The 27,738-nt window shown below is 42.9% G+C and overlaps 1 protein-coding gene across 3 annotated transcripts in view; it reads left to right on the top strand.

Moving 5' to 3' along the window:
- DOP1B (DOP1 leucine zipper like protein B) overlaps positions 1 to 27,738 on the top strand; it is a 1,145,257-nt gene that overhangs the window by 545,046 nt on the left and 572,473 nt on the right. For all 3 annotated transcript variants that reach the window (XM_069636119.1, XM_069636117.1, XM_069636118.1), the window contains exon 12: positions 2,969 to 3,077. In XM_069636119.1, coding sequence (XP_069492220.1) covers positions 2,969 to 3,077 — 109 coding nt within the window. The remainder of the gene's footprint in view (positions 1 to 2,968; positions 3,078 to 27,738) is intronic.

Below are 27,738 nucleotides of genomic sequence, written 5' to 3'. Positions count from 1 at the left end.
TTGCATTGCAGGACCCCCTCTGATTTCTGCTGTGCAATCCAACTACATAAAGAAAAGAAATCCAGACAACAATTTCTCCCCTGGTGAAATGAAGCTGGAGACGAAGGGTTAATGCACACTTGCATACTGGCACATAGGGACGTTGTAGGGGTCAGCCCCCCTACCCTCTGAACCTTATCACACTGTGTACAAGGATAAGAATAAAGAACTCGATATCGTATAATATAATAATAATAATAAAGTATAAATGGGTGATATATTCACTGGGTTAGGGCACTAGAAGTGAAATCAACTGCGCTAGGTACTAAATAAATTATAGTTGCAATAATTAGAATGTAATGTGAGAATGTGTGTTGGCCCAGCTGCATGTGCCCAGGCGGGGGGAGGCAGTACCCGGTCATCACCAGGAATGTTTTAAAGTCTGTAAACGTCCGATGGTGCTTCCACAATAGCCAATCCCTAATATTAAGTGTTGACCTTTCACCATTAGTGCAAATCGGGATTTTCCAGTATTGCCTATTTACCAATACTCAGAGTTACAGTGGCCGCAATTCAATCAAATCCATCATTGTGGAACTAAAGAGCATTTGTGATATCCATACGGTTCTACTGCATGTACGTCAGGCTGATGTCAGCCTTGATGGGCCTTGAAACACAGACTGCACGACCAGTTGCTCCCAGGCTGAAACCACCCTGATTGATATCACAAAGGCTCTTTTGTTCCACAATGATGGATTTGATTGAATTACAGCCACTGTCAACATGTTCGTGCCATTCGACCAGCGTTGGCAATTGTTTCAGCTTGAGCTGGTCTGTCATAAGGAACTAACAAGACATTGATGTGGCCTTGAAAACAACCCAGGGGTCCAAACACATTTTTAACTGTGGTTGATACAATTCCTATAAAGGATGCTCAACATTGAAATTGCACATTAAAGGTCTTCTATATATCATTGGAGTGCTGCAATTGTTCTGTCAACACTTAATATTGGGGATTGGCTAGCGTGGCAGTGCCATAGGAAGTTTGCAGACTTTAGAACGGGCATTGAGCAAGCATGTTCTTCTTCGATAGAGCCATTGGTTAACATGCCTGGTGAAATATGTGGCACATCCAGCAAGAACTGTATAATTTATAAGGTACCACATGTACAGGGCTGGAAGGAGTCCAAGAACTTGAACAATGTTTCTGGCATCTTAATCTTCAAGATTAACTACTTCAAGTTCAGGATCCTCATTACTGAAAAGGATAATTATGTGTTATTTATATAGCCCTTACGCCTACGCACTTTACATAGGACATATATACATGCAATATCACCCAACCGGAGTTGGTATTCATTTAATCGACCTCAGAAGGATGAAAGGCTTTAGCGTGATTCGAACCTGCAACCTGCAGATCACACACAGATTACAACCCGCTGAGCTATTTTACCGGCGAAGAAAGCAGAGACACAACTACACTGGAAAATATGGAACACTGAAAAATATAAACTCCTATGAATTAAAAAAAAACAAAGCACCAGTATTTGGGGTCCTGGTTTGTGACAAAACCTTTAGGCCAGGGATTTATGTCAAGTCACATTACAGGTTATACTTGGCACCCAAAAACCTATTGCACTTTTACCCAGGTTGGTCTCTGATGTACAAGAGGAGTTGTAAGGAAAGGGGAAACATGTTCCACACATGGTGGGCTTGCCAAAAGATGAAACATGAATAGATATCAATGGTAATATTGTTGGCATGCAACTCTCATGGAATCTCCTAGTTGTCCCACTAGGGGATGTAGATGAGGATGGATTATACACACTGATGTCTCTGACGAGACACCTGCTTTCCCACCTATAGATGGAAGCCAGCTTTACTATGGGCATGAACTAGGAGCAGCTAGAACTCCTTCCACTAAATTTGGGGTGGGCTAGGATCTGGAACCTATTGGGAATTAACAAAATGTTATTGCCAATAAGTAACAATTATCCCAAATATCTAACCTGCTCCTGTATAGGACCCTCACGTAATTGAATGCTTGCTGGGTATCTCTTGATGGTGTGCACCTTTCCTTCTACTTCAGTAACTTTAACACTATATATGTGCACCATTCTTGAAGATCAAAAAATGTTTACACCAGGTTGGGGGAGGTGGGAGGGTGGATGATGGGACATGCAGCCAGCAACCCTTGTTCTGTGGAAACGTAACTTCCACTCTTGATTATAGATAATGGTAAGGTACTTATGATGATCGGTTTAGGTAATTGTGCATGCTTCTAATGATTTTATTATGAACCAGATCTTATACAATTAGCGCATGGATACCTTTACAGATCTTCTCTCGGCCAATCAGAATGAATCGCTGCAGCAGCCAGCACAGACTCTCTATTGTGCTCAGCTGTATAATAGGCAGAGAGGGGCATGTGGAGGTTCATGCCCCAAACTAACAAACCACATCAATGCAAACATGTGTAAAGTTTGTGTGGACATGGGATTGTGCAGCGGCCAAAAGAAAAGGTTATGGTTGCAATAGCAGGCTATATAGAACAATAAACTGCTACTGCCATAACACTGAAGATGATGATCCAGAATTAGAGACCTACCTGCTCCCTAAGGGGTCTCCCTCAGCTTTTGAAGATATTGTGAAACATATTGCGCTATTGGTGGATATTGGGGTGTTTGTAATATGAGTAAAATTGTTCAAATGACAATATATGATATGTACTTGTATATAAATTCCAAAGTACTGGCTTTCGATATTAGAATTTTAAACAAATATATTTGAACTTTGTGCTGGTCTTTTGAAATCGTCAATAGCCAGAAGTCATCTGTGACACCTAGCTGTACTGATTTCAACATATTAACTGAACATGGTAAAGGGCTCTGTAAATGTGAAATGTATTCTTCCAGGTTTTCTTGTTTAATGACATTCCATTCACCTGTTTGTGAAAAAACGATTAGAAATTACTTCATTTAAATTGCAGGCAAAAATCCACCGAGGCCAGCCCCCCATCTGTGAATCATGTGGGTGTTCCACCAACAATTTCCGAACTGTGCACGCTGCTAGTTTTCCTTCTGGATGTGATTCCCTTGGTAAGGCAAGCAGCTGTCGATCAGTCGTATATACCTATTTTTTGCTGCACTCTGGAGGCTGCATGACTTCACTATCCTTAAAATAGCATATGAGTGTCTTCAATCACTTACGTAAAATTGTAATTTTTATAAATGAGTGATTACACATAATGGGTTGCTTTGCTTGGCCCTCCAACATGTAATTGTTTTTTTGTGAAGATGTATATTTAATGCTACCTTCTGTTGTGATCTATCTTCACTCTATCTTCACTGTCTGTACAATTTACATTGTGGTTAGAGTGTAGGGCCTTTATGTGTAGGGGTTCCAGTGTTGACTGTAGGTGTACCCTGGGGACAATTGTGTTTCCACGCAACTCAGCATGCATGACCTCTTACTTTTGTTCTAGTTACAGTATTTTGTTAATCTCCGGTTTAATTGTCATTTTGTAACCAACAGGTCTTTTATTTTTTATATGTTATGTATTTTGTCATTTTTTTATTAATTTTTTTACCAGATTTTTTTGATATCATTTTCCATTTTGAACAAATCGTCTCTTGAAATTGTTTGTATTTTTTCCATTTCCATTAATCCTGCCTTTGCTATGAAAGGAACCAATTGTTGCACAGTCTTGCATAGCTACTGCAGCAGCTGCTAGAGTATCTGCTGGTTGCTTAGAAGAATGCTGATTTAATTTATACGATGAGTAAGTGGATACATACAGGGTGGGTCTATAAGCTTGTTGGTGATGCATAGGTTTGTGATTGATTTGTTTTTTTCTTGGTTTGTTTGTACAGGTAATTCAAGCTTCTGATGAAGTTTTACACAAACTAAAAAGTGCTGGGCTCCTTTACTTTGAACTATAATGTTCCACAATGTTCTTTTGGAATTTTGTTGAACTTGGTTTGAAAGCCTCAGTAAACATGTATTACTTTTGAGATATTTCTTTTGTGTGAAGAAATGTCTGTTTTTGGGTGTGCTTCCTCCCTTCAAGATTCGAGGGTTTGGTCTTGCATATTGTTTGTTTTTGTTCGTGCTGCTTGAGCACCGGATTGGAGGGCATATTCTACATCTCTCATTGAATTGTGTGCACCGTATTGAGTGTGAGGTTCCCATTTCGACTTAATGTCATTTTAAAGTGCATTAGTAAATATCCTTTATGCATTTGGTACAAGATAGTGTGCTAAACTTACACTAAGAATTGTCTTAACCTTTGAGGGTAGCGAGCCACTAGGGACCGGGCCGAACCAGCCACTGCCTGATGTTTCTCCCTCAGGGTGGCTGATGCAGGATCCCAAAGGGCTACTGCACTACTCAAGGTGCAGTATTCTATGTTCTCCCTACACCAATATGTGACAAATTGAGGGAGGCTGCCCCTTCTCCCCAAGACCCCCAAGAACCACTTATTATGGTTATTTTATCACTGATGCCCAGAAAAATATACAGTGCTGAAGTAAGAAACGGCTAGACTGGTAGTACCCAAATGCCAGTCTAGCCAGGTAATTACACTTAGCAGGACTGCTTTATCAGAAATGCCCCTTTAAAAAAAAAGTCACGTCAAACTAAGAAATGACTAGACTGGCTGCACCAAAATGCCTCTCTAGCCACTATTAGCACATAGCAAGCCTGCTTAGCCTGGACACGGATGACCATTACGATTGATCGCACAATACCCATCCCATCCCCCATACCCCACCACACATTCCCTCTCCCTCAAACCCCTGCCCTAAACCCCAAAATCAGCTGCTCTGCCAAGAATTACCTCCACGTCCCTTTTTCTTGTCTCAGTGCTTAAATATGTGACTACTTGTCTCATAGGTAACTACTGGGATGAGGAAGAGTGCGACTAGGAGTAATGAAGATTACAGGTAACTAAGCCAGGCATTACCTCCATGTCCCTCTACCTCATCCCAGTACTTGTGTATCAGTTAAAGTGCCTCATACACAAGTACCGGGTCGAGGAAGAATAGGGCTATGAGTAATGAAGATTACCAATTAGTAACCAAGTAGTGGTGCAACACCATTGAGCTGGCCGGGTGCCAATCTGTGATTGTTGTATCTCTCGAACCCTTCACCCCAAAGTACGGTTTCTGTGAGCATATGACGGCCCATAAAGCTCACCTGTGAATTATGGAAGATAAGCTCTCCGTCCTGCTACTTCTGGCACGTGCGCGTCGAATGAGATCTAGTTCCTTCACTGATCCCTGATGAGGATTAGTCCAGTCCAGCTGCGACTATGCTTCTCCTTATGATTGGTAAGTCTTTCTTGAGCTCTTGTGATGCTGTTCGGTCTGTTTAATGTCTTCATATGTTGCTCCTATTTATGGCCGCAATAATGTCTCTCTTCTGTTTTCTTCCCTTAGATGGAAATGCGGCCTCAATGCAGCTGTGAGACGCGAGACGCGACCGGATGGAAGATGGATGCTACCGCAATGGGTAAGTGATGGTTTAAGGAAAAGCACGAAGTATGGTGAAGCTCAACCTTAAACTGTTTTTTCGATGTCTAACCTGGTCTTCTGTTTTTCCGTGCAGGCGCTGCTGTCGATGATGGAGCGTGTCGTGCTGCGGTGCCAAGATGAAGATTTTGGCGTTCTGGAAAGTGTAAAGATGAATTACTTGGTTTGCCGAAGAGATGTACAGCTTCCCCCAGTTGGTAAGTATGCTGACAGGAATCAAGATGTCCAGGAAGCAGGATCTTCAAAGGTAAGTCTGACCTCAGGCGATGGTGAGCGTTACCCTGCTTGCAAGTGCAGAATAACGCGAAGCGTCTGTCTTGAGGATCGGGGCAGCTTATATAGGTGAGATCGTGGGCACGCCCATTAGGGCCGGCTTACCAGCCACACCCTGCCACTCCTAGAGAGTGAGCACGTGCGGAGGCAATCCTTTAGCAGCCACGCCCAAGAATACACTTGGGGCTGCTTAATGGATGCAATGTTCAAGGTTAATGCATCCTGCTTAATGGATGGAATCTTCAAGGTTAATGCATCTGAAGTGCCAGGTCCATAATAAAAGCTTTTTGGTGTTAAATGGATGTTCTTGTTTACTTTTGTTCATGAGCCTGGTGCCAAAGACGCCAGGACAGTGTCCACCCAGGTCTCCTGTGCATGCGACCCCTGACTTCCTGACCATGACACTGGGTTTTGATGTTAACAAAGGCCCAGCAATTACTAACGGAAAGCATTTCACTATTAATACCTGCATTCAAATGCATAATTCTTTAGGCAATTGAAATCTTGATGTAGGTTTAGTACTTGCATGCCAGGGAAGTGATTGGAAGGGTAGAGAGGGGACAGGGGACTGCTTATTCTAACAGCAGTCCATAAGTGGGTGCTTTCAGACTTAAAGGAGAGAGTTAACTGCGTGTAACATTGAAGCTGCACTAGAATAGTCTCATTAGAATGCATAAAGAAGTTAGATGCCCCACACAAATAGTTTGCCCCTGCCCCACTGCCCATGAAGCTAGCACCTCCATCCCTGCATCTAGAGGCTTCCATGTCATGGGGTGGGGGAGCCCTCGGACTTCAAAAAGAAATAGTTTATTTTCGTAGTCACTCTGCCTTCATAAAGAAATAATTTGTTACACTCCCATGACATGTGGGGGTGGGGCCCATCGTTACGCCAGTGGGCAGAAGCTACAAGCTTGAATGCTATGAGGTGAAGCGCTGGTGGGAGTTGCAGGAAGCCGGGCTGTTGTCTAGAAGGTGCCACATCTTAAAGCCCTGATTTGAGAGGGTTTACTCCGGTGAGGGGCGCTGGAGCAGGAGCTCTGCGGCGCAGAGCCGGTACAGCGGGAAGCGGTGCTGAAGAAAACTGCTTCTTTGACATCCCAAGCGTGTGTTCACTCTTCTCAGGTGGTGCAGGAACGCCGGAATGCAAAAGGGGCCATCCGACGAACCCCAGAGGCAAAAGAGGAGTGCTGAGAAGTGCGCAATCATTTTAAGCACAAGCACCAGTAAGTTTTAGAAAAAACAAACACTGGGATGCTTTCAGTGCGTGTATGAACAAAGAAACCTCATTGACTGTGATTGCATAAAAAGCCAAGTGTGAAAAGCTTATGGTGAATGAAGCATGATGGGACGTGAAGTGCAGAAAATGAAACAGCTATAACTGTTGCAAGAAACAAAGAGTGAAATCACTAACAAGAAGGATGAACTGTTAAAAGTAAATGGAGAGAAAGTATACATGAATAACAAAAAGCAAAGTTGTGAAAAGGTCAAAAGTAACAGAGTGGTCGGGCTAAAACTATAATGCCTTTTCCAAAGGCTCTATGCGTTTTGAACTATGAAATATGGAGTATATGTCTCAATGAGGAGGCATTGACATTGAAGTTTGAAAAAGAACCACCATACCAAAAATCAGAACCTCATTGGTGCCAGAAAGGCACAACCAAAGTGTGGATGGAAGGCTCGAGCCCGGCAAGGGGAAGCCTATATTTAACTGTTATCTTAGAGGTGGTCATGCTGAGGTTGAGCTAAAGCCTTGCACCTTCGAAGGTCCTCGACGGTTGTTTTGATGTGAAAGCTTGGTGAATGAAACACCCCCATGACCTCAGTGTACTGGTGCACGATGGGTTCCAGCCCGACTGAGGGAGACCCATCGTGAACTGGTGGAAAAGGGGTCTGAAAACCGACTGAGGGAACGCCTTATGAACTGGTGAAAAAGGGTCCGAACCCGAGGGAGACCCAGAGTGAGTAAGACACCCAAAGACTTTGTGAACACGACAATCCTGACGAGAAAGGCACTTTGGCATTTGTTTATTACTCCAGGTATTCTGTGAACACAAGACTTTTATTCGAAAAGAGACTTTGGCACAGAAGGCACGGATATCTGTGTTCTGAACTGCATCCTCGTGCTAGAGAAGCCAGAGTGTGTGCGATGCTAGAGTGTGCCACCTTGTCCCGTGCTGAAAACATGGGGAAGGGAAGCAAACTACTCAGTTAGCCTGACACATTGTTTCTTGAACACTTTTCTTAATCATGCATCATTTTCCCACACCATTTCTTATTAGAGGTAAGAATTGGCAATATTTCCTTTTTAGTATAGGCCCTTTTTATTTTGACAGAGACTCTACTAGGACTGCGTTATTATTATTCGATGGTCGTTGCTTGCTCCGACCCTTAGATTTAGGGTTAGATAGATGTCCAAACAACCTATTGAAGTTCAATAAACACCCTTGAACTGTGTCTCATTCGTATCAGTCTTTATTAATAATAAGCCTTTCCTTACAAGACCCAGCGTGTATAGTCAGTGCGGTACCAAGAAAACTAGAATACAAATCATGGTGGTGGTGTGACCAGGGGAGGTCCCTGGTGGGCAGTCTGCCCATTTGACTACGCGGACACCACCCTGCTGAAATATCAGCCACCGGAAAGGATACCAGAAGGGTCACCGGAACCCCTGATGAGAGAAGAGAAAGTGAGAACAAGCCAACAAAGAAACAAATAGAGAGGAGATCCCGAGTGACTGCACGCCCCATAGATGTTCCCTTGCAACACTAAAGGTAAGTGGGAGGACCCAGAGGTCAAGTGGGACTCATTATGTAATCTGAGAAACTTGTCCCAGTGACATTGATGACGTCCAAAATGCAAAGTTGATAAACTTGGACTGTAATACTAAGGAAAAGAGGAGTACAAGTAAATCTGACAGACTGTTAAACAGTAATTAGGAAAGGGGAGAATATTACATCATTCAAGAAATTCCAATTGGAACAAATCAGAGAAAAAAGAATATAAAGGTATGGCTAAAAGGTGTTGATAAGATAAAAGATAACCCGGATAACACAGAGCTAGAACAAGAGAACGTTAATCGGCCATAAAAGATATCCCACCTAAGAAAATATATCCCACAAGGATATACATGGCCAAAGAGCCTGGATCAAAATACAAAACAAAGTGCAGGAAAGGTTACTTGAATATTAAGATTCATTCTATAAATGCAAGTAGACCACTGATTCATCAGGAGAAGGGAGTCATTCTCCTGACCTTAGTTGGTTTTGAATAGTGGTAGGATCAGTTAGGATTTATTTTTGGACATCAGACTCCTTAATTTGGACATTTACTGACGACTGACGAGCACCTTAGTTATGTATATAGGTTGGGAACCCCCCATGGAAATTGGGAAGATAGGCCTTCTATATATCAGTTAGTGAATAATTCTTGGAAATGTCAGTGTGTGGGTCCTTTTTCTGACCTTCCACAGGTGATGGAAGGAAAGGGACAGACAATAGATCACCCTGTGCATGAATTACATAAGATTCCTAGAGGACAGTTTTCGTGGCCCCGGTGGCCCAACAGGATCCCAGGTTAGTGACCTACATCCCTCAGGGAGAATTGGACAACTATGGATTGTAACCCACACTTGCTGTGTTTTTAAACCTTCAACGATTCAGATGAGGCAAGAACACAGGGTAGTGGGGATGCAGTCTCTGCGAACCACTCTTCATTTGCAGCAGAAGTATCTCTGAGCAGAGAGGAGAGCGAAGTACATGGTCCTGAAATTCTCCTGTTCTAGCGACCCAGGATAGACAGAATGTGTGGAACTGCTCAGTGGTGTACTCTGCAAATAAGACTGGTTCAAGATGGAGAATACTCTTGTGTGATTTTCAAAAACCTCCATCTGAGCAGGAGGAGGGAAATAGCCAAGTTTCCTAATTGTCCAATCTAAATATTTAATTCAAACCCAGATAGGAATTCGCCATTGGGTAAGAAGAGGGAGGACAGAGCCTTTTCTAGAACTATAAGAAGGGTGAGGAGGAGATCCCTTATCATACGAAGCTGAAAGAGTGGTGTGATCAGGAACTTATAGATCAAGATGAATACTTCTTTCTCAAAAATGTTCATCCTGTAACTCCTCTTATTTATTTTAATCCTAAAATTCACAAGAATCTAATATACCCTCCGGGTCGACCTATTGTGTCCTCTATGGGAAGTTTGCTTGAAAATGCATCTAAATATCTGGACCACTTTTTCCAACCATTTGTGTCTAGTCTAAGCTCGTACAATTGGGAACCAGAGTATTTACTAGTGTCATTGGATGTAGTTTCGTAGTATACTTCGATACAGCACTCTGCAGGTATACAGGCATGACAGTCTTTCCTGGAGGTTAGATCTATAAGTTATCGGCAACACAACATGATGCTGTTACAAATGTTACAGTTTTGCCTTGAGCACAATTATTTTCTCCATGAAAATCAACTATACAAACAAACACGAGGCACGGCAATGGGGTCCTGTATGGCCCGACCTATGCCAATTTGTATATGGGATGGTGGGAGATACATGGGCATGGACAAAAGAATTGGAGCACTGGACCAAACACATAAAAATATGGTATCGATGTATCGATGACCTTTTTATCATTTGGGACGGGACTGAATTGGAATTCACAGAATATGTGAATATATTGAATGATAACAAACTCAACCTAGAATTAACTACAGTTATGAGTAAACAGAATTTGGTATTCCTAGATGTTCAATTTCAAGTAGAAGGCAACAAATTAACATCTAAACTATTTAGGAAACCGACAAGCTCAAATTCAACTCTCCATGCCAAAAGTCATCACCGTAGAGCTCTAATAGACTCTATCCCGTATAGAGAATTCTTAAGAGCTAAACGAGCATGTAGTAATGATTTGGACTACAAGAACGAAGCCAAAAACATAAGTCAGAGATTTGTTAGACGTGGCATCATTGCTAAATGCTACACTAAAGCTGAGACATCCACCAGAGAATCTCTTTTTGCTAGGAAAAATAAAACGTATGAAAATAAAATCGGGCTCATCACAGGGTTTAACCATCAGTCTAAAGAAATCAAAAAGATTATGAACAAACACTGAAAGGTTTTGCTCACTGATCCACACCTTAAACCAGTTTAAGATGATGCCCCCAACATCACATATCGCAAGGCTCCCACCCTTAAAACTATATTGTCTCCTAGTATGGTGATAACCAAAACAGCAGACAGTATGAAAATAACGAATTTGAGCAGGAATGATTTTTATCAATGTGCTAACTGTAAATTGTGCAACCATGTGTCCAAAGTCCCCTTTACCAGCGTGAATGGTTTGTGTTGGAAATACAAACACAGATTTTCTTGTGCCACAAAATTTGTAGTGTATGTCATAACTTGTGCATGTGGTCTTCACTACATAGGCTCTACTATAGGACCTTTAAAGATGCGTATTCTACAGCACTACAGAGCCATTAAGACGGAGATCTAACTTATCCTCTCACTAGCCATTTCCAAGAGAAACATAATGGTGATGTGAAATACCCACTTTCTGGGGCTGGCCCATATACCGCCCAATAAACGATTAGGTAACCGTGAACTGAAATTGAGGCAATTGGAAGCAACTATGATCTGTAGGTTTGATACTCTGAAACCGAAAGGCCTCAAGATAGATGCTGAGATGTATGTGTTCTTACCAACATGAAGGTGATAACCGCTAGGCATCAATGTTTTTTAACCTACTTGAACTGCCATTTTGCACTTTTCGAATGTTACAACTATCATGGGATTTATGACGTAGGAATTGTAATTTGCACATAATCTGTTTCCACTATGGGACAGGGACTAACCGGACATTTCTTATTTCCTATTTCCACTTTGCCAACTATGTATGACATCATCTGTGAATGAAATCTAGATTGCCAATTTGCACTTTTTTGTAGGATGCTTGCGTTGTACCTGGCATTATCAGTGATTGCTGACCAAAGATTGTATTTTAGATCATTCGATATTAATTTGAAATATATGGAGATGTCGAAACTATCAGCACAGGTAGACATGCTGAATCCTGTGATATCATGAAATTAAGGCACTTGCCCTTTTAAAGGATGGTTCATGACCGCTACGAGTGCTCCGAGGCTTGTAAGCACTTGCCCCAGTGGGGGCTTATGCCTGACTGCGGCTATTTTAGTTGCTTTCAGACATATAACGACAAATAAGCCCACTAGTGAATTAAATACACCAATTCTTTTGAACATCTCATATTTTAAATATGGTCAGTTTCAAACGCTACAATTTATCTGTTCACTTCATATTAATGACAGATACTGATCTGCTGAACGTAGAGAATAACTCTTTGTACATCAACATTACATCCAATATTATCCATATAGTTAACTAACCATTCCAAGATGGAGGTTATGTTAACAGGCGTGTCATAGACTTCCAACTATGCGGTCACATGACTACCAAACACGTGACTGAACAGGAAATGAAGCGTTTTGTAACTGCCTTTCTTTTTAAACTCTATGGTGTTACCGGCACAATTGGATTGCATTAGTCTGAGGAAGCCTAAGCATTCAGGCGGAACGCGTGACTTTTTCCACCCTTGGGGTGAGTGACTTTTCTACAACCTTATGGCTGTCACAGAGGTGATTTCTTGCGCCTCTATCTTTTATGATGTGCTGTGAAATGTTATAATAAAGATGTCATTTTAAAGTAGCAAGGTTTTGTGTGCTGGGATCTTTTTGTACTTGCCCGATATGTGGTTTTTTGTAGTGCTACAACCGCGTAGGGGCTTGTGTGTTTTTGATTTTTAACGAATTTGGCTGAATTCGTATTCCTAGCACCAGCCACTTTTTGAGGCAAGCGCCAGTTTTTATATATATATATATATATATATATATATATATATATATATATATATATATATATATATATATATATATATATATATATATATATATAATCCCAGCTCACCAGGCTGTGATTGACATGGCAAATGTTGTAGTGTTAAGACAACCTAGACAGTGGGCAGTGCTGTTGACCTGTGTGTTTGCCTGTATAATTTGCAGCCTTTAAGTTACCTAGGACACGAACAAAATCGATTTCAATTCCAATCTATGAAAGAGGGCTAAGAGAAGACACTTGGAATTCTAGGTGATTGCCTTATTGGACACTATGAGCAGGAGTTTTGCTGGAGTTTTATTAAATGAGGTCTGGAAGTGGGCTCAGCAAAAATAATTATTTTTTCCTTTCCAGACAGGCTTTTAGAAAGGAATGTCTACAATGCATAATGGCTTTGTGTTAAACTGTCTGTGCCTAAAAGCATTGGCCTGGTAATTCACATTTGTTCATTGCCTTCTTGTATTACTCAGCTGCGTTTCACCGAGTGGATAGGGGAAGACTATAGAACAAATTGGAAAGTTGTTGTATTTATTGTGGCCATTAGTAATTATTAGTCTTTCTGCATGAAAATACAACAGTAGCAGTGAGTTTGGAGGCTGCAGTGATTAGCACATAAGGTTGGGACTGCACACAGTCTTCAATAAGCTTACCTAATGTTGGCCTTACTGTTTAATTTATGTATGTCTGATTTGCAGTGGCCCTTAAGTGAGGTAACTAACTTTCCTCCCAAGATGGGCATTCAGCTAATTGAAAGACGGTATGCAGATAATGTGGTCTTATTGGGCCACACACAGATGGGTATTAAAGACCAAGATTACGATTATGGAAAGAGAAGTTTGTTTGGAAGCTTCGATCAACCCGCATTGAAGAAGTACGCTAATTTTGTTATCTTTGGTTGCATCTAGATCATAAAATGCAGATTTGTAGAATGAATACCAATGTAAAATAACGGGACACCAGTCATGATCTTGGTTAGAGGGTATGATTGGAAAAATTGAGGATTCTCACTGGATCCTCTAATAATAGCATACATACGGAAAATTGTCCAATGAGCATGCATGGGGCTGAGACAGTTTGAACAGTTGGCCAACAAAACTAGAAGGAAGCCTTTGGCACCCTGCTTTAGACTGCTCACCTGGTACGCCTTTACTTTATATAAATGCTTAATTAGGCCATCTATCTTTGGTGACAATGGCCAGGATTAAGGAACGTTTTTTTATATCTGATTATTTAAAAGGTTAAAGAAAGTCCCTGTTGGGCTTACTTAAGGATGCAAAAATAGTCGTGGGGGTCTGTGTGGGAAGTATGGCATTTTGACGAGCAGAATGAATTGGAGAAATTCAGCGCTGAATACAATGGTCCCAGACCTTGAACAACAAGAATTGAAGAGAACAGGGCCACAGCTTGAGATAGGTGTAAACATTATCAAAAGAAGATCTTGGCAAAAGAATCTTTTAAATTAGCTTCTGTATTTTAAGTCCAAACCATACATATGATTATTCCTGACTAGGGAGAAACTTTGTGGTTTTAGATGCTGCATCTAAAGCCGAGGCTCCTAGGAGATGTATAGAGAAAAGTGATAGGACCTTTATAATCTGTAATAGTCCAGAGAGACCTTAAAACCTTGAAACATCTGCTAATATATTTCAACAGATTGGATTAATCTCTGTTTATTCTTTCTTATGGTAGATTTGTAAGAGATCCCCCGATGACTAAAACTGAATTGCTTTCACTCCACACCACTCAAAAAATGCTTTATTTTGCCCACATATAGGCAGCGCGGTGTGCAGTGAAAAAGTCAAACATTATGTCGAAAGTCATAATGTCGAAAAAAAGTCAATTTTTTTTTCTCAAATGTTTTATTTTTTTATTTTTTTTATTTACATGCTTTTTTTGGGTTTCAGAAGTAAAACAAAAATTACAAAAAAGGGGGGTTGGGGGAAACATTAAAAAAAAAAAGCAACTTTTTTTTCTCGACATTATGACTTTCGACATAATGTCATTCGAAATGATCACTATAAACCAGGCAGTGTATTGACACAAATGTTGTCATGGCCACTTTTACCCAGTCTTGCTCTTGGACGGAGCATGCACCATACCAGTGTAAGGAAGGCATGGTATCCAGGTAAAACGGACAACAGTGACCACAGTTCAAGGGTATTTATTGAACTTTAGCAAAGGTGTGATAAACGCCTATCTAATCCTACAACTACAGATGGGAGCAAGCTACGACCATCAAATAATAATAATGCAGTACTAGTGGAGTCTCGTCAAAATGAAAGGGCCTATACAAAAAACCTATTGCCAATCCTTACCGCTAAATACAAATACTGTGGGATAATGTCCATGAAAAATAAAGTGTTCACAAAATGTTAAGTTAAGATGTTCAGGCCGTTGGCCTGCCTTCCCCACGTTTTCAGCACAGGACGGGGCAGTTGACTCGAGCATTTCACCCTCTCAAGCTTCTTTGGCACAAGGACACAGCTCCATTACCGACATCGGGGCCTTCTGTTCCCAAGTCTCTTAAGTTATCAAAGTCTCTTTATTCAGGGGGCTTGATTTACCAAAACAAACTAAACGTTCCTTTACAAATACTGAAGTCAGACGAGTCACTCTTCACCCTGATCCCCCTCAGCCGGGCTCAGAACCCCTTTACACAATTAGTCTCCCTAAGCCGGGCTCGGACCAATTGCTGTTTGTATTAGTTATCGAAGACTTTCGAATGTGCACAGGGTTTAGCTTGACCCTTTGCATGACCACTTCGATTTCACAGTTTACAATTTTACACTCAGTTGGATACCTAGCAGACCTACGAATGAGCACCTATGTGGTGCCGGACGACTTTGTATATGGTATCTATCTGGGTTTCAAAAGTTCAGTCACTCCTTGGATATTCAGTTATATTCACATCGCTCATCACATACGCCTCACAGTCTGTTCTTTGCAGATTTCTTTATACAGTGTTGCCACTTGCAACCTTGGTTCTAACACAGACCGATCTGCTATCGGTCTCCCCGACTCACCGGCTGTGCAGACTTTCGTGGCACTGCTTTGTTATAGGAGCCAAGGACAGTACCACAGCGGCAATGTTTCAGAGCATGACGAGGCATGGGAGGGGAATAAGGGAGAACAAAACAACGATCTTACTAGGCCCAGTGACATTGAGAACATGCAAGTGCATGGTAGGAGAGGGAAAAAGGGGAAAGTGCATGGGGGAATGGAAAGTGCTGAGCAAAGAAATGTAAATAATAAATAAATAATAAAAAGCAACAAACAGTACTAGTGCAGCCAGCAAGTGGCAAGTGCTAGGTTTAGGGCAACGGACAGGGTGTGTCTGATAAGTGCAGAAAAAAGGGGGACTGTATGGTTACAGATACAGACCCCAGTGCAAGGGATTGCCAGGAGGCAGTTCAGGTCGGCGGCAGGGTGAGCAGGTACCTGGGCCCGAAGTCAGACGGTAACCAGGTGCACGGTGCTGAGGCAGAGCAGATCAGCAATACCTTCGACGCACACTGCACCTTTCTTCAGCTTTAATTCTAGGTCTTATGTTTCTTATTCCCGAGGGCTTGTGAAAATAGCGGTTTTCCTCTGAAAAAAAGGCCATGGGCAAATCCCTCCTTGCAACCGTTCCTGATCTTGCCGTCTTTTTCCTTGTATTAAACTGCCATCTTGGAGCTGCTGCTTCCTTGTGTATTTTGCCTTGCTCAGAGTGTGCTTTCGTGCTCCACCTTTTATCTGTGTGGGGAAGTGTGATGGAAGTCAGGTGTGTGTGTAATTATCAGTAATTGCCCGACTCTTCCTGACCCTTGTGTTGGGACATGTCAGGTATACGGCTCAGGTTTTAGTCCGTTTTCTCTCAAAGTGAGCTGTCCATGAGAAAGTGTTTTGGGGAAAGGGGGCGAGACTTGGGTTGAGTTCCTAAGTATCCTACCTGGTAGGATGGGGAAAAGGTATTAGAGGAAAGGGGATACCACGTCTCACCGTCCAGTGTCCCACTTCCACTCCCTGAAGACCCCTCATCCAGGTGATCCTCCCACACTGGTTCACCCACAGGAACTGGATTGAAAAGCGATGGCTGTGTCCTGGCCATCTGGATGACAGATCCCCGGGGATTAGCGCGTGAGACAGCTTCTGGTTTCTCACACCAGAGACAATGATGTAGATGTTGTAATTCCAGGGGCTTTTTGTCTTTTATGCCTGTGGCCTTTGAAAATATGGGTTAAAATTGTCACTTTTTAGGGCAAAATCAAATGGCGCAATCTGAAGAGAAGGGGAGAATCATCTTTGCATAACCTACAGCACGCATTGTTTGCACCATCTGTTATGCACATAACCTTATGTAGGGTGTGTGTGTGTGTGGTGTGTGTGTCGGTCGGTCGTGTGGTCTATATTAGGTCTATATTTCATTAATGCCCTAAGTATATTGCCTAAAAAATGTTCGGCAAATAAATCAGTAATTGAATTAACCACTGACATTAAAGACTCAAAAACACAGATTTGTAATGTTCAACATATTTATTAAAAACACATATTTGGGACCGATTAACGAAGCCAAAAAAGATGCAAGTATTAATTATGCCACATAATGGTGCAACTTACACCAAAATAACTTGCACCAATTCACTAACAGGGTTTACACCTATTTAATGGGAGGCCAGCAAGTGTACTGAATTGGAAGATCTGCTTTCTCTGCTCTTAGAGGATCTTCCTCGGTGTACTTTTTAGTGCAACTTACCTGTAATGGAGGTGTATGTGTGCATGGTAGGCACACCCCAAATGGGCAGGGTTTCTGGAATTCACTAAACTTTTCAACTGCTACAAAAACCTATATCCTGTGTCAAAATGTACACCTGCATAATCATGGTGTAAATGTGTTGCTTGAAGTGCAAAATTTAAAATCTGATGGTGAAAGTGATTGGGATGGATGGAGAAAGTGTTGAAGTGATTGGGAGAAATGTTTGTCCATGTGAGAAAAAGAATCTAGACTTTTGGTACTATAATTTGACTTCTGTATTCACTGGCAATGGCGTACTTTTCGCCTCTGGAAGTTAGACACGCTATTTAGTGATGTAAGTGGGTTTTCTTAGTGAATCAGATGCAACGTACAGTGGATTTTTTTCAGTGTAAGTTCTGCCTGATTTCTATATCTGGTTTTGTGAATACTGAATTTTTGCATAACTTCCACTTCACTTACGTAAAATATATTTTGGTGTAAGTTACGTGAAAAAGTGTAGTTACTGAATCGGCATCTCCTTGTATGTGCATTCTCGCCACTGTATTACATTAAATCATTCATCAGGCCTATTTGCTGTATCTAAACTGTTAAATGTATCTTATTCACTTGATCTGCCTGTGCAGACCATTATCGTCTCAGAAATTCAAAGGCTCTGAGCGACTGTTGTTTTTTCCCCTTGTTCCCACCCTCCTTGAGCGCTTTGGAACACTTGCCTGTGTATAGGCGCTATATAAATAAACATTACCATACCATCAGTGCTCTTGTTAATTTTCCTTCATAACCTCTCGTAAATTCAACATTTTTTTAAACCAACAGTGTTTCAATTATATTACTTTGCAAGTTCTTGTCCAATGGTGCTGCTAGTTTATTAACTACTAGCAGTATATCTAGTTTCTTACTTTATTGAACATGCAATGACAGCCAAAACAATATCAGTTTAAAAGCAGCATTCTATTCTCGCTTTCAAAATGTTTCTAATGTATTCTGGCTCATCCCCACGCTAAGTCCATCAGTTTCTTCAACAAAATATAGCTTTAAAACTAATTGTAACTTATCTTTGTCAATGTGAGCTATTTTCCTGATCGAAGCAGCTGATTCACATAAAGTATATATTTATAGCAGAGACCTGTGTAGCTCTCGGTGTCAAAGAAAATGCATAATCAGGAAAACCATAATCTACATTTAAGTCCCTTGCAACCTTCTGTCTGCATTTGCTCTTTACCAGCTGACAAGCACATCAATCTCCTGGGGCTGGAATGATTTCTCCTACTCGCTCTCATCTATTCTGCTGGCCTAGCCTGCTACGGTCCTCCATAACCATCTGATAATTACCTGCCGAACTATCTCGTGCCTGCTGTTTTCTTCTGCCAAGTGTGTAGCTTTCCGTCTCTGTTTTCCCAGTTTCTGCCATTTGTAATTATAACCTGTTTTTTGATAATGGCTGCTCCACATTTCTCTAAACTTTATAATGTTTTGACTTCTTGCTACGAAACGCTGTGTCCAAATGTGTTTTAGCCCCAGCCAGCCATGACCCTCTAGTCACATACAGTTTAACTGGTTGCCAGCCCAGAATGGGTATCGGTCCTAGAAGACTCGTTTTCACAGGTTTCCTTTTCTGGACGCCAATTCACCTTGTCCAGTGTAGCTCATTAAAACCTGACGGCCAACTCTGGGGCTCTACTAATCATGTTGAACATTCTTTGCTGTTTTGTACGTAAGCCTCTGTTCCAGCTTGAATCACCAATACTATCTGTGACCATTATAATGACTTCGGTCTACTTATGTAGTTTTCAAAACAAGTACAGGTGTGTTTCATTTTCACTCATTTTGCATGTGAGAATCATCTTTTTTGCTACCTGTTGTTCCCGTTTTCACTTTACAGGAATTCTGTGTTGTCTTCTCTGCATTGCTTACAAAGCTTTTGGCCTCTCACCACTTGTATTGTGTATAAAGTGCTTGTACTCAAAACGAGTGCTTCAAAGCACTCCAAGATGGGAGGGGAACATGGGATACAATCATTCATCAGGCCATGGAAATTTCTGAATGATATACAAAAATAATACACATACTAGCAGTGGCGACATTTCTGCTAATATAAGTGTGTTACTAGGTAGTTGGGGGGGGGGGCAGGACGGGCAGGGAGGAAAGGGGTTTACACGCATAACAAACTGCCAATAATGCAAGTGAGTGACCAGCAGTTAGGATAGGAGGTGATATGAGCAGGTTATTGTGCCTTTATAATGTGCCACTAACACAAGTGTTTCAGGTGCCCAATGCAAGGGAGCGGGGGGTGGGGGTCAACAAAGGAATAGACAGACAGATAGACCATCATCAAACGTACTGGGTAAGGTGCATTCAGATCGTGTAAGTGCCAGACAGGAAGTGCGAATGATTGGCGAAGGGAATTGCGCCTGGTCCAGGAGGGCCAGGTTAGTGCAGACGGTTATCTCTTAGGGAAGTGCTTAATGCTGAAAGTAGTGCAGGGGCCCAGAGGCAAGTGCAGGGACTGGTGTGGGACCCTGTAAGGTTCTGAGCCAGGTGACCAGTCAGCAAGCTGAGCAGAAGGAGGTGGTAGCAGGTAGAAAGCGGAGGTTAGCAGGGGAGAGTTCGAGAGAAGACAGAAGAGAAGAGGAAGGTCTGGAGTAGTTTCTGGAACTTAAGGAGATCCGGCTCGAGACGGAGGGAGGCAGGGAGACTCCAAGCAGAGAGTGTGAGGTAGATCCCTCTTCTCGGCTGGGGCATCCCTCTGGAACAGCCTCCCTCTCCCCATCTGACGTGAGCCGGATCTCCTTAAGTTCCGGAAACCTTTCAAGACCTTCTTTTTCTCCACTGCCTTCCATCTCCCCTCCCTTGCTAAGCTCTCCACCGGTTGCTGTGACTGGGGCCTTCTGAGTCTTACAGGGACTAGACCACCCCCCTACCAGTCCCTACCAGCATCCTTCACCAGCACTTACCTTTGGGATCCCCTTCCCATACTATGCCTACCCTGTCCACCTGCCCACTGCACTTCGCCTCCCGTCCCCCCTTCTCTTCCCTTGGCACTTGCCTACCTGGCCTGTACAGCACTTGCCCCCCCTACCTCTCGGTGGGGTCACCCTACTATTGCACTTCTCCCTCTACCCCGTCCCTCTGGCACTTATCCTTTAGCACTGCAGGGTAGGATTGTCACAAGACCGATATAACCATATCTCTTCCTTTTGATCCCCCCCCTTTCTTGTCTTGTGGCGCCTGGAAACACTAGTGTATAGGGACCATACAAATGTTCAATAAAATAAAATGAATACAAAATGCTTCATCTGACAACTGCCGTAAGCATTTCCTGCTCTACTACACCGAAATTTCAATTTTACTTTTGCCAAATAATTCAGGTCTTTCTTGGAGCATTTAGTTTTTCCAAACAATTCTCTTGAAATTAAAACTATCTTGCTTGGTGCATTATGTCATGCTCAAGCATTACATGGCAGCCTCAGTGAACAGTTATGGACTAACCAGGAGAAAAAGGTATGCAAAATCTTGAACACAATCACCTGTCACTGGTGTGGATTAAGTGGAACAATACAGGTGCAAGTATCGGGAGGCATATTGTACAGAAATTCCCACAGAGGGGTACCGGGTGACTGCTGGTGAAGTATTCATCCGAAGGGCAGAACTGCGCATTAGCTGACTATAGGCATCTCGTCCGGAATGTGTAAAGGACCAGCGTAGATGTTTAGAAAAAACAGATGGCTTTTCCTCATCAACCCCCTTGGTATCCTCTTCGAGGGTGGCTGGGTAGGGGTTATTACTGTTGGGTTTGCTGTTGGGTCCGGACCTGGGGAGTGGACCAGAGAGGCAGGAGGAGTCCCAAAGTGAGACATGGTGTCCCCCTTTCCTTAATACCTCGCTACCCAACATTCCCTCTTCTACCAAACACCATTTTGAATCTTATACCGTTGCCCCCTCCCCAATTCCAACGGGTACCAACACAAAAGGGAGGCGTAGGAGAACCAGGAAAAGGAGACCACATACATTATCCCATGTTTTAAAGCACCAGGATTGTTCCCCTTCTCCTAACAGCATTTTTAATAATTGTCCTACCCCATTTTTGATATTTGTCCTACCACCACTCTGAAACCATAAAACTCCCACAATTTCTCCCACTGTTGTTTCCCAAACTGACAGTCAAACTGGAGCTATGAAGATTAACCATAGGAACCAATGTACGATGTATTCCTATGGGCAATCTCCATCTTGTCCCGTTAACCAAGCCAGGCAGAGTCAGACAGGGCTAGAAACTACTCGCACCCGACTCCTGTTAATTCTCCCAGCCAGTATAAAAGATGGAGCAGATAGGCACTCTTTGAGCGAGCTGTGGAGGCTGGAGAAAGGACAGAGGCCAAGAGGCAGAAACCTGAGCTGGAGAGACCCTGGAAGACCTGCAGCAAGGAGGACTGACAAATTACTGGGACTGTGAGTACAGGGGAGGCTGAAGTATGGTGAGAGAGCTCTGACTCCAGGGAGCTAAACCAAGGGCAGCTGGGGTCACCTGGCAGTGCCCAAACCAGAGCTCCGCCCCTGGGTGAAACAGGAAATCTCAAACCTTTGAGGGTCAGCTGGCAGGACCCTGACCTCAACAATCATCCCCTTAAACTGCTGCAGCTCCGAAAAAAACCTGAATGCCATTTAGGGGAGCTGGCAGAGTGGGAGCAAAATAACAACATTGCATTATGGGACTTGAAGTCCAGAGACATTTTCTTGTGGTTAAACTCAGAGCAAGGCAATGCACGATAAGGAGCCGTTCTTCCAGGATGATGGCGTACCATGGCGGAGCAGAGCGATAGGCCGAGGGACGGAACCGAGGTATGGGGAAACCTTGGAAACCCTGGCAACAGATAGTTACCTCTGAAGGTTGCGCAAGGAAACCCAGATAGAGAGAAGAGGCAAACCTCTTGTGTCTCAAGGATACCAGCCACCCTGCCGGTTGAACGGTAGAGTTGGGGAGGTGCAGCAGCAGTTGTGGTATCAGCCTTGACTTCATGATCAAAGCCACGAAAAGACGAAAATTAATTAACACAGCCGGTGAGTTGATGTCTGGTCTGTTTTGAATGAAACTTGATGGCAACAGTATCCGACAAATGGAGGTTGCATGTGATAAGATGTGAGAGAAAGCAAAGCAAACTGTAAATTAAAGATAAAAAGTAAGAGTGGTCCGGCGAAAGAAGATTGCCCAATCGAAAATCTCTGTGAAATGTCTGATGCCGTAGAAGAGGCAGGAAGAGAAGGAAACTGAGATGCATGATTGCAACTGTTAGGTTTGATCCCGGCAGAGGGAAACCTGTATGTGAGAGATATCTTTGAACTTTGAAATAAGTACTGTGCTCGACACTACATTTACTAAGAGGCTTTGGTGTAGGAGAGAAAATGTGACGTTTGAGGAAAGAAAGTCGAAGTGGTCATGCCGAGGTAAGAGCCAAAGGCCTTGCAGTTTCAAAGGTCTTCGATAAAGCCTTGCAGTTTCAAAAGACTTCGGCACCAGAAGGAAAGTTAAAGGAGGCTTCAGCCTGACGTAGGGAAGCCTATGAAGGTGTGATTGAAGCTTGGGTAAGGGAAACCCAAAAATTGTGATTGAAAGGTTTGAGCCTGGCAGAGGTAAACCTGTACTAAATTGTGGTAACCAGAAAGAAACAAACTTTTGTTGAACTGAAAAAGGTCTGGAGTGGGAGAAGGCCGAGAAGTCCAGCGGATAAACTAGTGACTTTTCGTGGAAGGTCCAAGTGTGCCAACTTACCCTGTGCTACAAAACGTAGGGAAGAGAGTTTACTCGGGCATACTGACATTTCTTTTGAACACTGATTTTCCTTTTTCCATTACACATTCCCTTCACACATTTATTATTTTAGAAAGAGGGCAGGCATTAAGTTTATTAGTATAGGCTATTTTACTCTGACTAAGAACTAACTAGGACTGTATTTTTTTTTTGATGGTTGAGAATACTCTCATCTTAGTTATAGGGCATGATAGGAGTTTTCCAACCCCTTTTAAACATCAATACATGTTTTGAAACTTGCAGCTCTTGAGTTACTGTCTACTTGTGATACCATGTCTCCCTTACAGTGTCAAACATCTGATAACCAATGCTACATGAAGTCCCACTGCAGCAGCTACAAGAGGAGTCTTTCCTCAGTGTGTGCTGGCTACTGCGCAGTAGCGAAGCATCAGTCATTCCGCCCACCTCATCTGTCTTCGCTAGCTCCTCTCCGCTCATGGATTGTACGTTGCTCCTCCACTCCTGCCTTCAGCTCGGGAAACCTCATCAAGCAGCACTTCTTGTACTCAAGGATTCCTCTCCTTGCAAGTGCTCAGACTGCACGAGGTCCACTAGCGGTTGCCCATTTTCCTCTACCTTTTCAGCCTTGCTCTTCCTCATGCGACTCAAAACAGCATATTCAGTGCTTAGGGCTAATAAAGGACTACATAATAATAATTTCTTTATTGTGATTTAGTTCAATCAAAGACTTTACACAAACAATCAATATACAAACAAATATATATATATATATATATATATATATATATATATATATATCAACGTATGTACTGCTAATTACATTCACATTCCATTTTGGATCCCTAATCAGATTTCAAGTTCTCATCAATATGTCCAGATATACCAACATAATGTTACAATGCAGTACAGTACATTAAAATGCACAATATTCGAATTATAAAAACCTAAAAAATATATTCACAATAAGGTTGTGTAAACCTAAAATACTCATCAAACTCACACTATTTAAGTAGATAGTTACACATAGCCTGTTACCGGAAGGAGAGGTCTTGGCTCCCTCCATCTACTCACACTGAATGTCATTCGAACGAGACAGTCACCAGCATAAATCCCACAGCCCTCAGTTTATTAAATACTAACTGCGGCCCAGCAATCTTCTCTCCCTCCTTTCCACCATTCTCACCTATGGCATACCATTATCAATTCACTACTTCAATCATGTCATACATCTCTGCCAATCATTTATGTAATCCTAATTCCCTCCTAGCTATTCAAGTAGGGATGTCAAGAGGAATAGGGGCCCTTAATCCACTAACAATGTTTGCACATGACGCCACACAGGTAGCAAAGCAATTTGCATAGCAGTGGAAGCTGCGTTTAAACAATAGTCCCAGAAAGAGTCTGTGAGGATCCCCTCATAACTGTGCACATGGCTCCCCAGATTATACATATGTATCTCCCAGTTTGACACACTGCGAGAGCACATGCCTATCAGTTTCTATTCTCGGCTGAAATGCCCAGTCGTGGTCCTGTTATTGATCGTACAGGCAGTTGGTTGGTACGCAATTTTAGCATGAAGGTCCTTGGAGCCGGATCTGGGCACAGCAGCAAGTAAGGTTGCATTTTCCGGTACCAATGGACCACATGAGACACTGCTTCATATCCTTTTAGTTTAGCCAAATGGGTATAATTCCTACACCAATCCTACTTATTGAATTTCTTTTCGAAGGATTTCTTTAAGTGAATACAAGGTGTACCTTTACCAAAATTGGGGCACCAGCTTATCGCTTCGAATAGCTTCTCGTTAAGTGTCCCAGAGTTGGAGCCCTTATATACCTTTTCCAATTCGTGGCTCCTGCCTACTGCTGCCAGTAGCTCACAGCCCGGGTTATATCAAGACTTTAAATAGAAACATCCTCTTGCCCGGCTCGTCATGCCCCCATGCATGTAAGGCCTAGTTTGAGGCGCAGGTATTCCATCGAGCAAGAAGGGCCCAAGCCCAACATAGCCTGCCAGAAGAGTCCCTCCAATTTGTTTAACCAGGAAAAGACCTGCATAGCAAGTGCCTCAAGGCCATACAACAGCGATGGAACGAAGCATTGCTTATCAAGCAGGATAACCCCGGATAAGGAGAAGCCTGCATGTCCTCCAGCAAACGTACACCAAAAGGACTACCTGTTTGCCACTGTTGAAGGAAACCTTGGTGTCCTTTTTCGAAGAACCATTCATCGAATGACGGGTAGCAAAGGCATTTTAAATAATGCCATAGACCAAGCAGCCCGGCGATCGACAAACAAGTGTCTCGGTCCTTATGCCAATCCTTGGGAGAGCATGAGTCATAAACTTGAGCAGCTATTGAGGGAGAATGTGTGGCTTAAGCAACAGGTCAACACAGTACCAGCACAGGTGCAGTCTGGTTCAACTCCTGGCCTGATGGGGGAGGGGGGGAAATTATGTTTTCATTAGATTAGCAATGCCTGAAAGGTATGATGGATCCCTTCACACATTACATACATTTCAGTCAGTCAATATGCAGTCGTTTTTGTATTTTGCTCATGCATTTGCATCTGATCAATCCAAGATTGCTTTTGTATCGTCTACTTACACGACAGTCTTGTGTGGGAAACCCCTTCTCTAGTCCAAAACAAGGCTTTTCTTCAATGCCCAGTTTGAACAGGAGTTCAAACATGTGTGCTTACCAATATTTTATACTGGGCCACATGTTTGACCTTTTTCAGGTCTTGGACCAGGTGGCAAAGGATCTTGCGTAGTAGGCTATATAGGACAACTTGCTGAGAGGCGCTTTCTTTTTCGTCAGTCTTGGTCCCCGGTGACAGTGGTCACAGACGCATCTCTGGCTTGTTTGGGGTGCTCACCTGTCAGATATGACTGAGTGGACTCTCTGGAACACATCAACTTGGAGGAGCTGAGGTTGATCAAGTTGGCCCTGGTCGCTTTCCTCACTTCTGTGATACGCAAGACTGTGCTGGTCCTGACGGACACCACGTTGATCATGATCACTCGGATTGGGCCAAGAGAATGTGGTATCTGGAGTTGCTAATCATGGCTATCTGTCCTCCCTGGCACCTTCTGAGAAGCGTCAACTTGCTCTCCTAGTCGGAGGGGTGGTTCCTGCGCCCGAACCTCAGCAGCCTGAACCATCATGCTTGGCTAATGAGAGGCTGAGATACAAGGAGTGGGGCTTGTCGGACGGCTTCCTCGATGTGCTCTTCATTTGGGAGGCCCTCTATGAAATTGATGTATTCCTGCAGATAGCATGCATTTTCGATTGGTGCCGGGAGAGGAATCTGGATCTTTTATCCTGACCGCTATCACCTGTGCTGGTGTTATCCTTGGCCTAAGCGGGCTTGCAGATTGGCACTGTAAAGGATCACCTTGCTGCTATTTCGAGTTTCAAGAGGTCACCGGGAACAGGGCTTATTCTTCACAATCCCTACTGTTATGCAGTTCTTGTGGTGTTTGTGGACCCAGTTTCCTCCCTTCCAGTTTGTGGTTCCAGCGTAAGATTTGAATTTAGTTTTGATATTCCTTATTTGAATGCTCGGTTTGAGCTCCCCGATTCCTGTTCTATTGTCATACTCACCCTTAAGGTGATTTTCCTGGTTGTCCTCACTTCCGCGAGACACATGAGTGAGTTGCAGGCGTTGTCTATTTTACATCCCTATTTTTTTTTCTCCAGAGAGAAGGTGACTTTGAGAATGAGGCCCTCCTTTCTACCAAAAGTGGTGTTCGATTTCTGTCTTTCTCAGAAGAGCCATCTTCCTGTGTTTTTTCTCCACCTCACCCTTTGTTAAAATGGATTTCTGAACTCTGACTTGGTGGGCAGAGGTTCAGAAGGCCAGCCTAGTTTTTTGGAACAGGGTAACCTCTGGACAAGCCAAACCAATCAGGGTAGCTATGGCAGGCGGTCAAGACTAAGTCCCAGGAGGGGTGAGGGTGACTGAAGGACCTCAATGAGCACACAAAGCAAGGACACTTACAAATTACTCCAGACAGGTGTTATATCAAAAATATAGACTCATTTATTACAAGGCCTTTGTAACATAGACCATAGCAAAAGAACCACAGTAAAACCAAGTAAACCAACACAACACTATCAATACAGTATATATACAAGACCATTGGAGTCCAAAGGGTTAAATGCACGAAATATATTGACAACCTAGAAGGGGAGGAAACCGGCAGTGCAGATAGTCTTTAGGCCCCTTCGACATCAACAATAAACCTAAGAGGTAGTCTGAGCCCTAAGAAGAGAGGAGCCTTGTGCTCAATAGGTCATTCAATAGGCAAGCACACGGTTGACCAATGGGCCGGATAGGGTCTCTTCAGGGGTCTCACGTAGCTCGGGAAGGTGGATGAGGCGATGCAGAACAAGTTCCAACTATTCAAGAAGGACCTCCACTTGAAGGCAGAGGCAGTTCAAGAGTTTGTGATGGATTCACTATTTCGCAATAGCAGTGGAAAGGAGAGGGGCCCCCAGGGACCACTCATGTGTAAAAATGGTCCCTTGTGCTAGGGGCCACCAG

The sequence above is a fragment of the Ambystoma mexicanum genome, chromosome 7p, assembly GCF_040938575.1.
Source record: "Ambystoma mexicanum isolate Mex_15411 chromosome 7p, UKY_AmexF1_1, whole genome shotgun sequence".
Classification (NCBI taxonomy): domain Eukaryota; kingdom Metazoa; phylum Chordata; class Amphibia; order Caudata; family Ambystomatidae; genus Ambystoma; species Ambystoma mexicanum.
The sequence above is the reverse complement of the archived record's forward strand: the minus strand, read 5'-3'. Positions and strand labels throughout refer to the sequence as shown.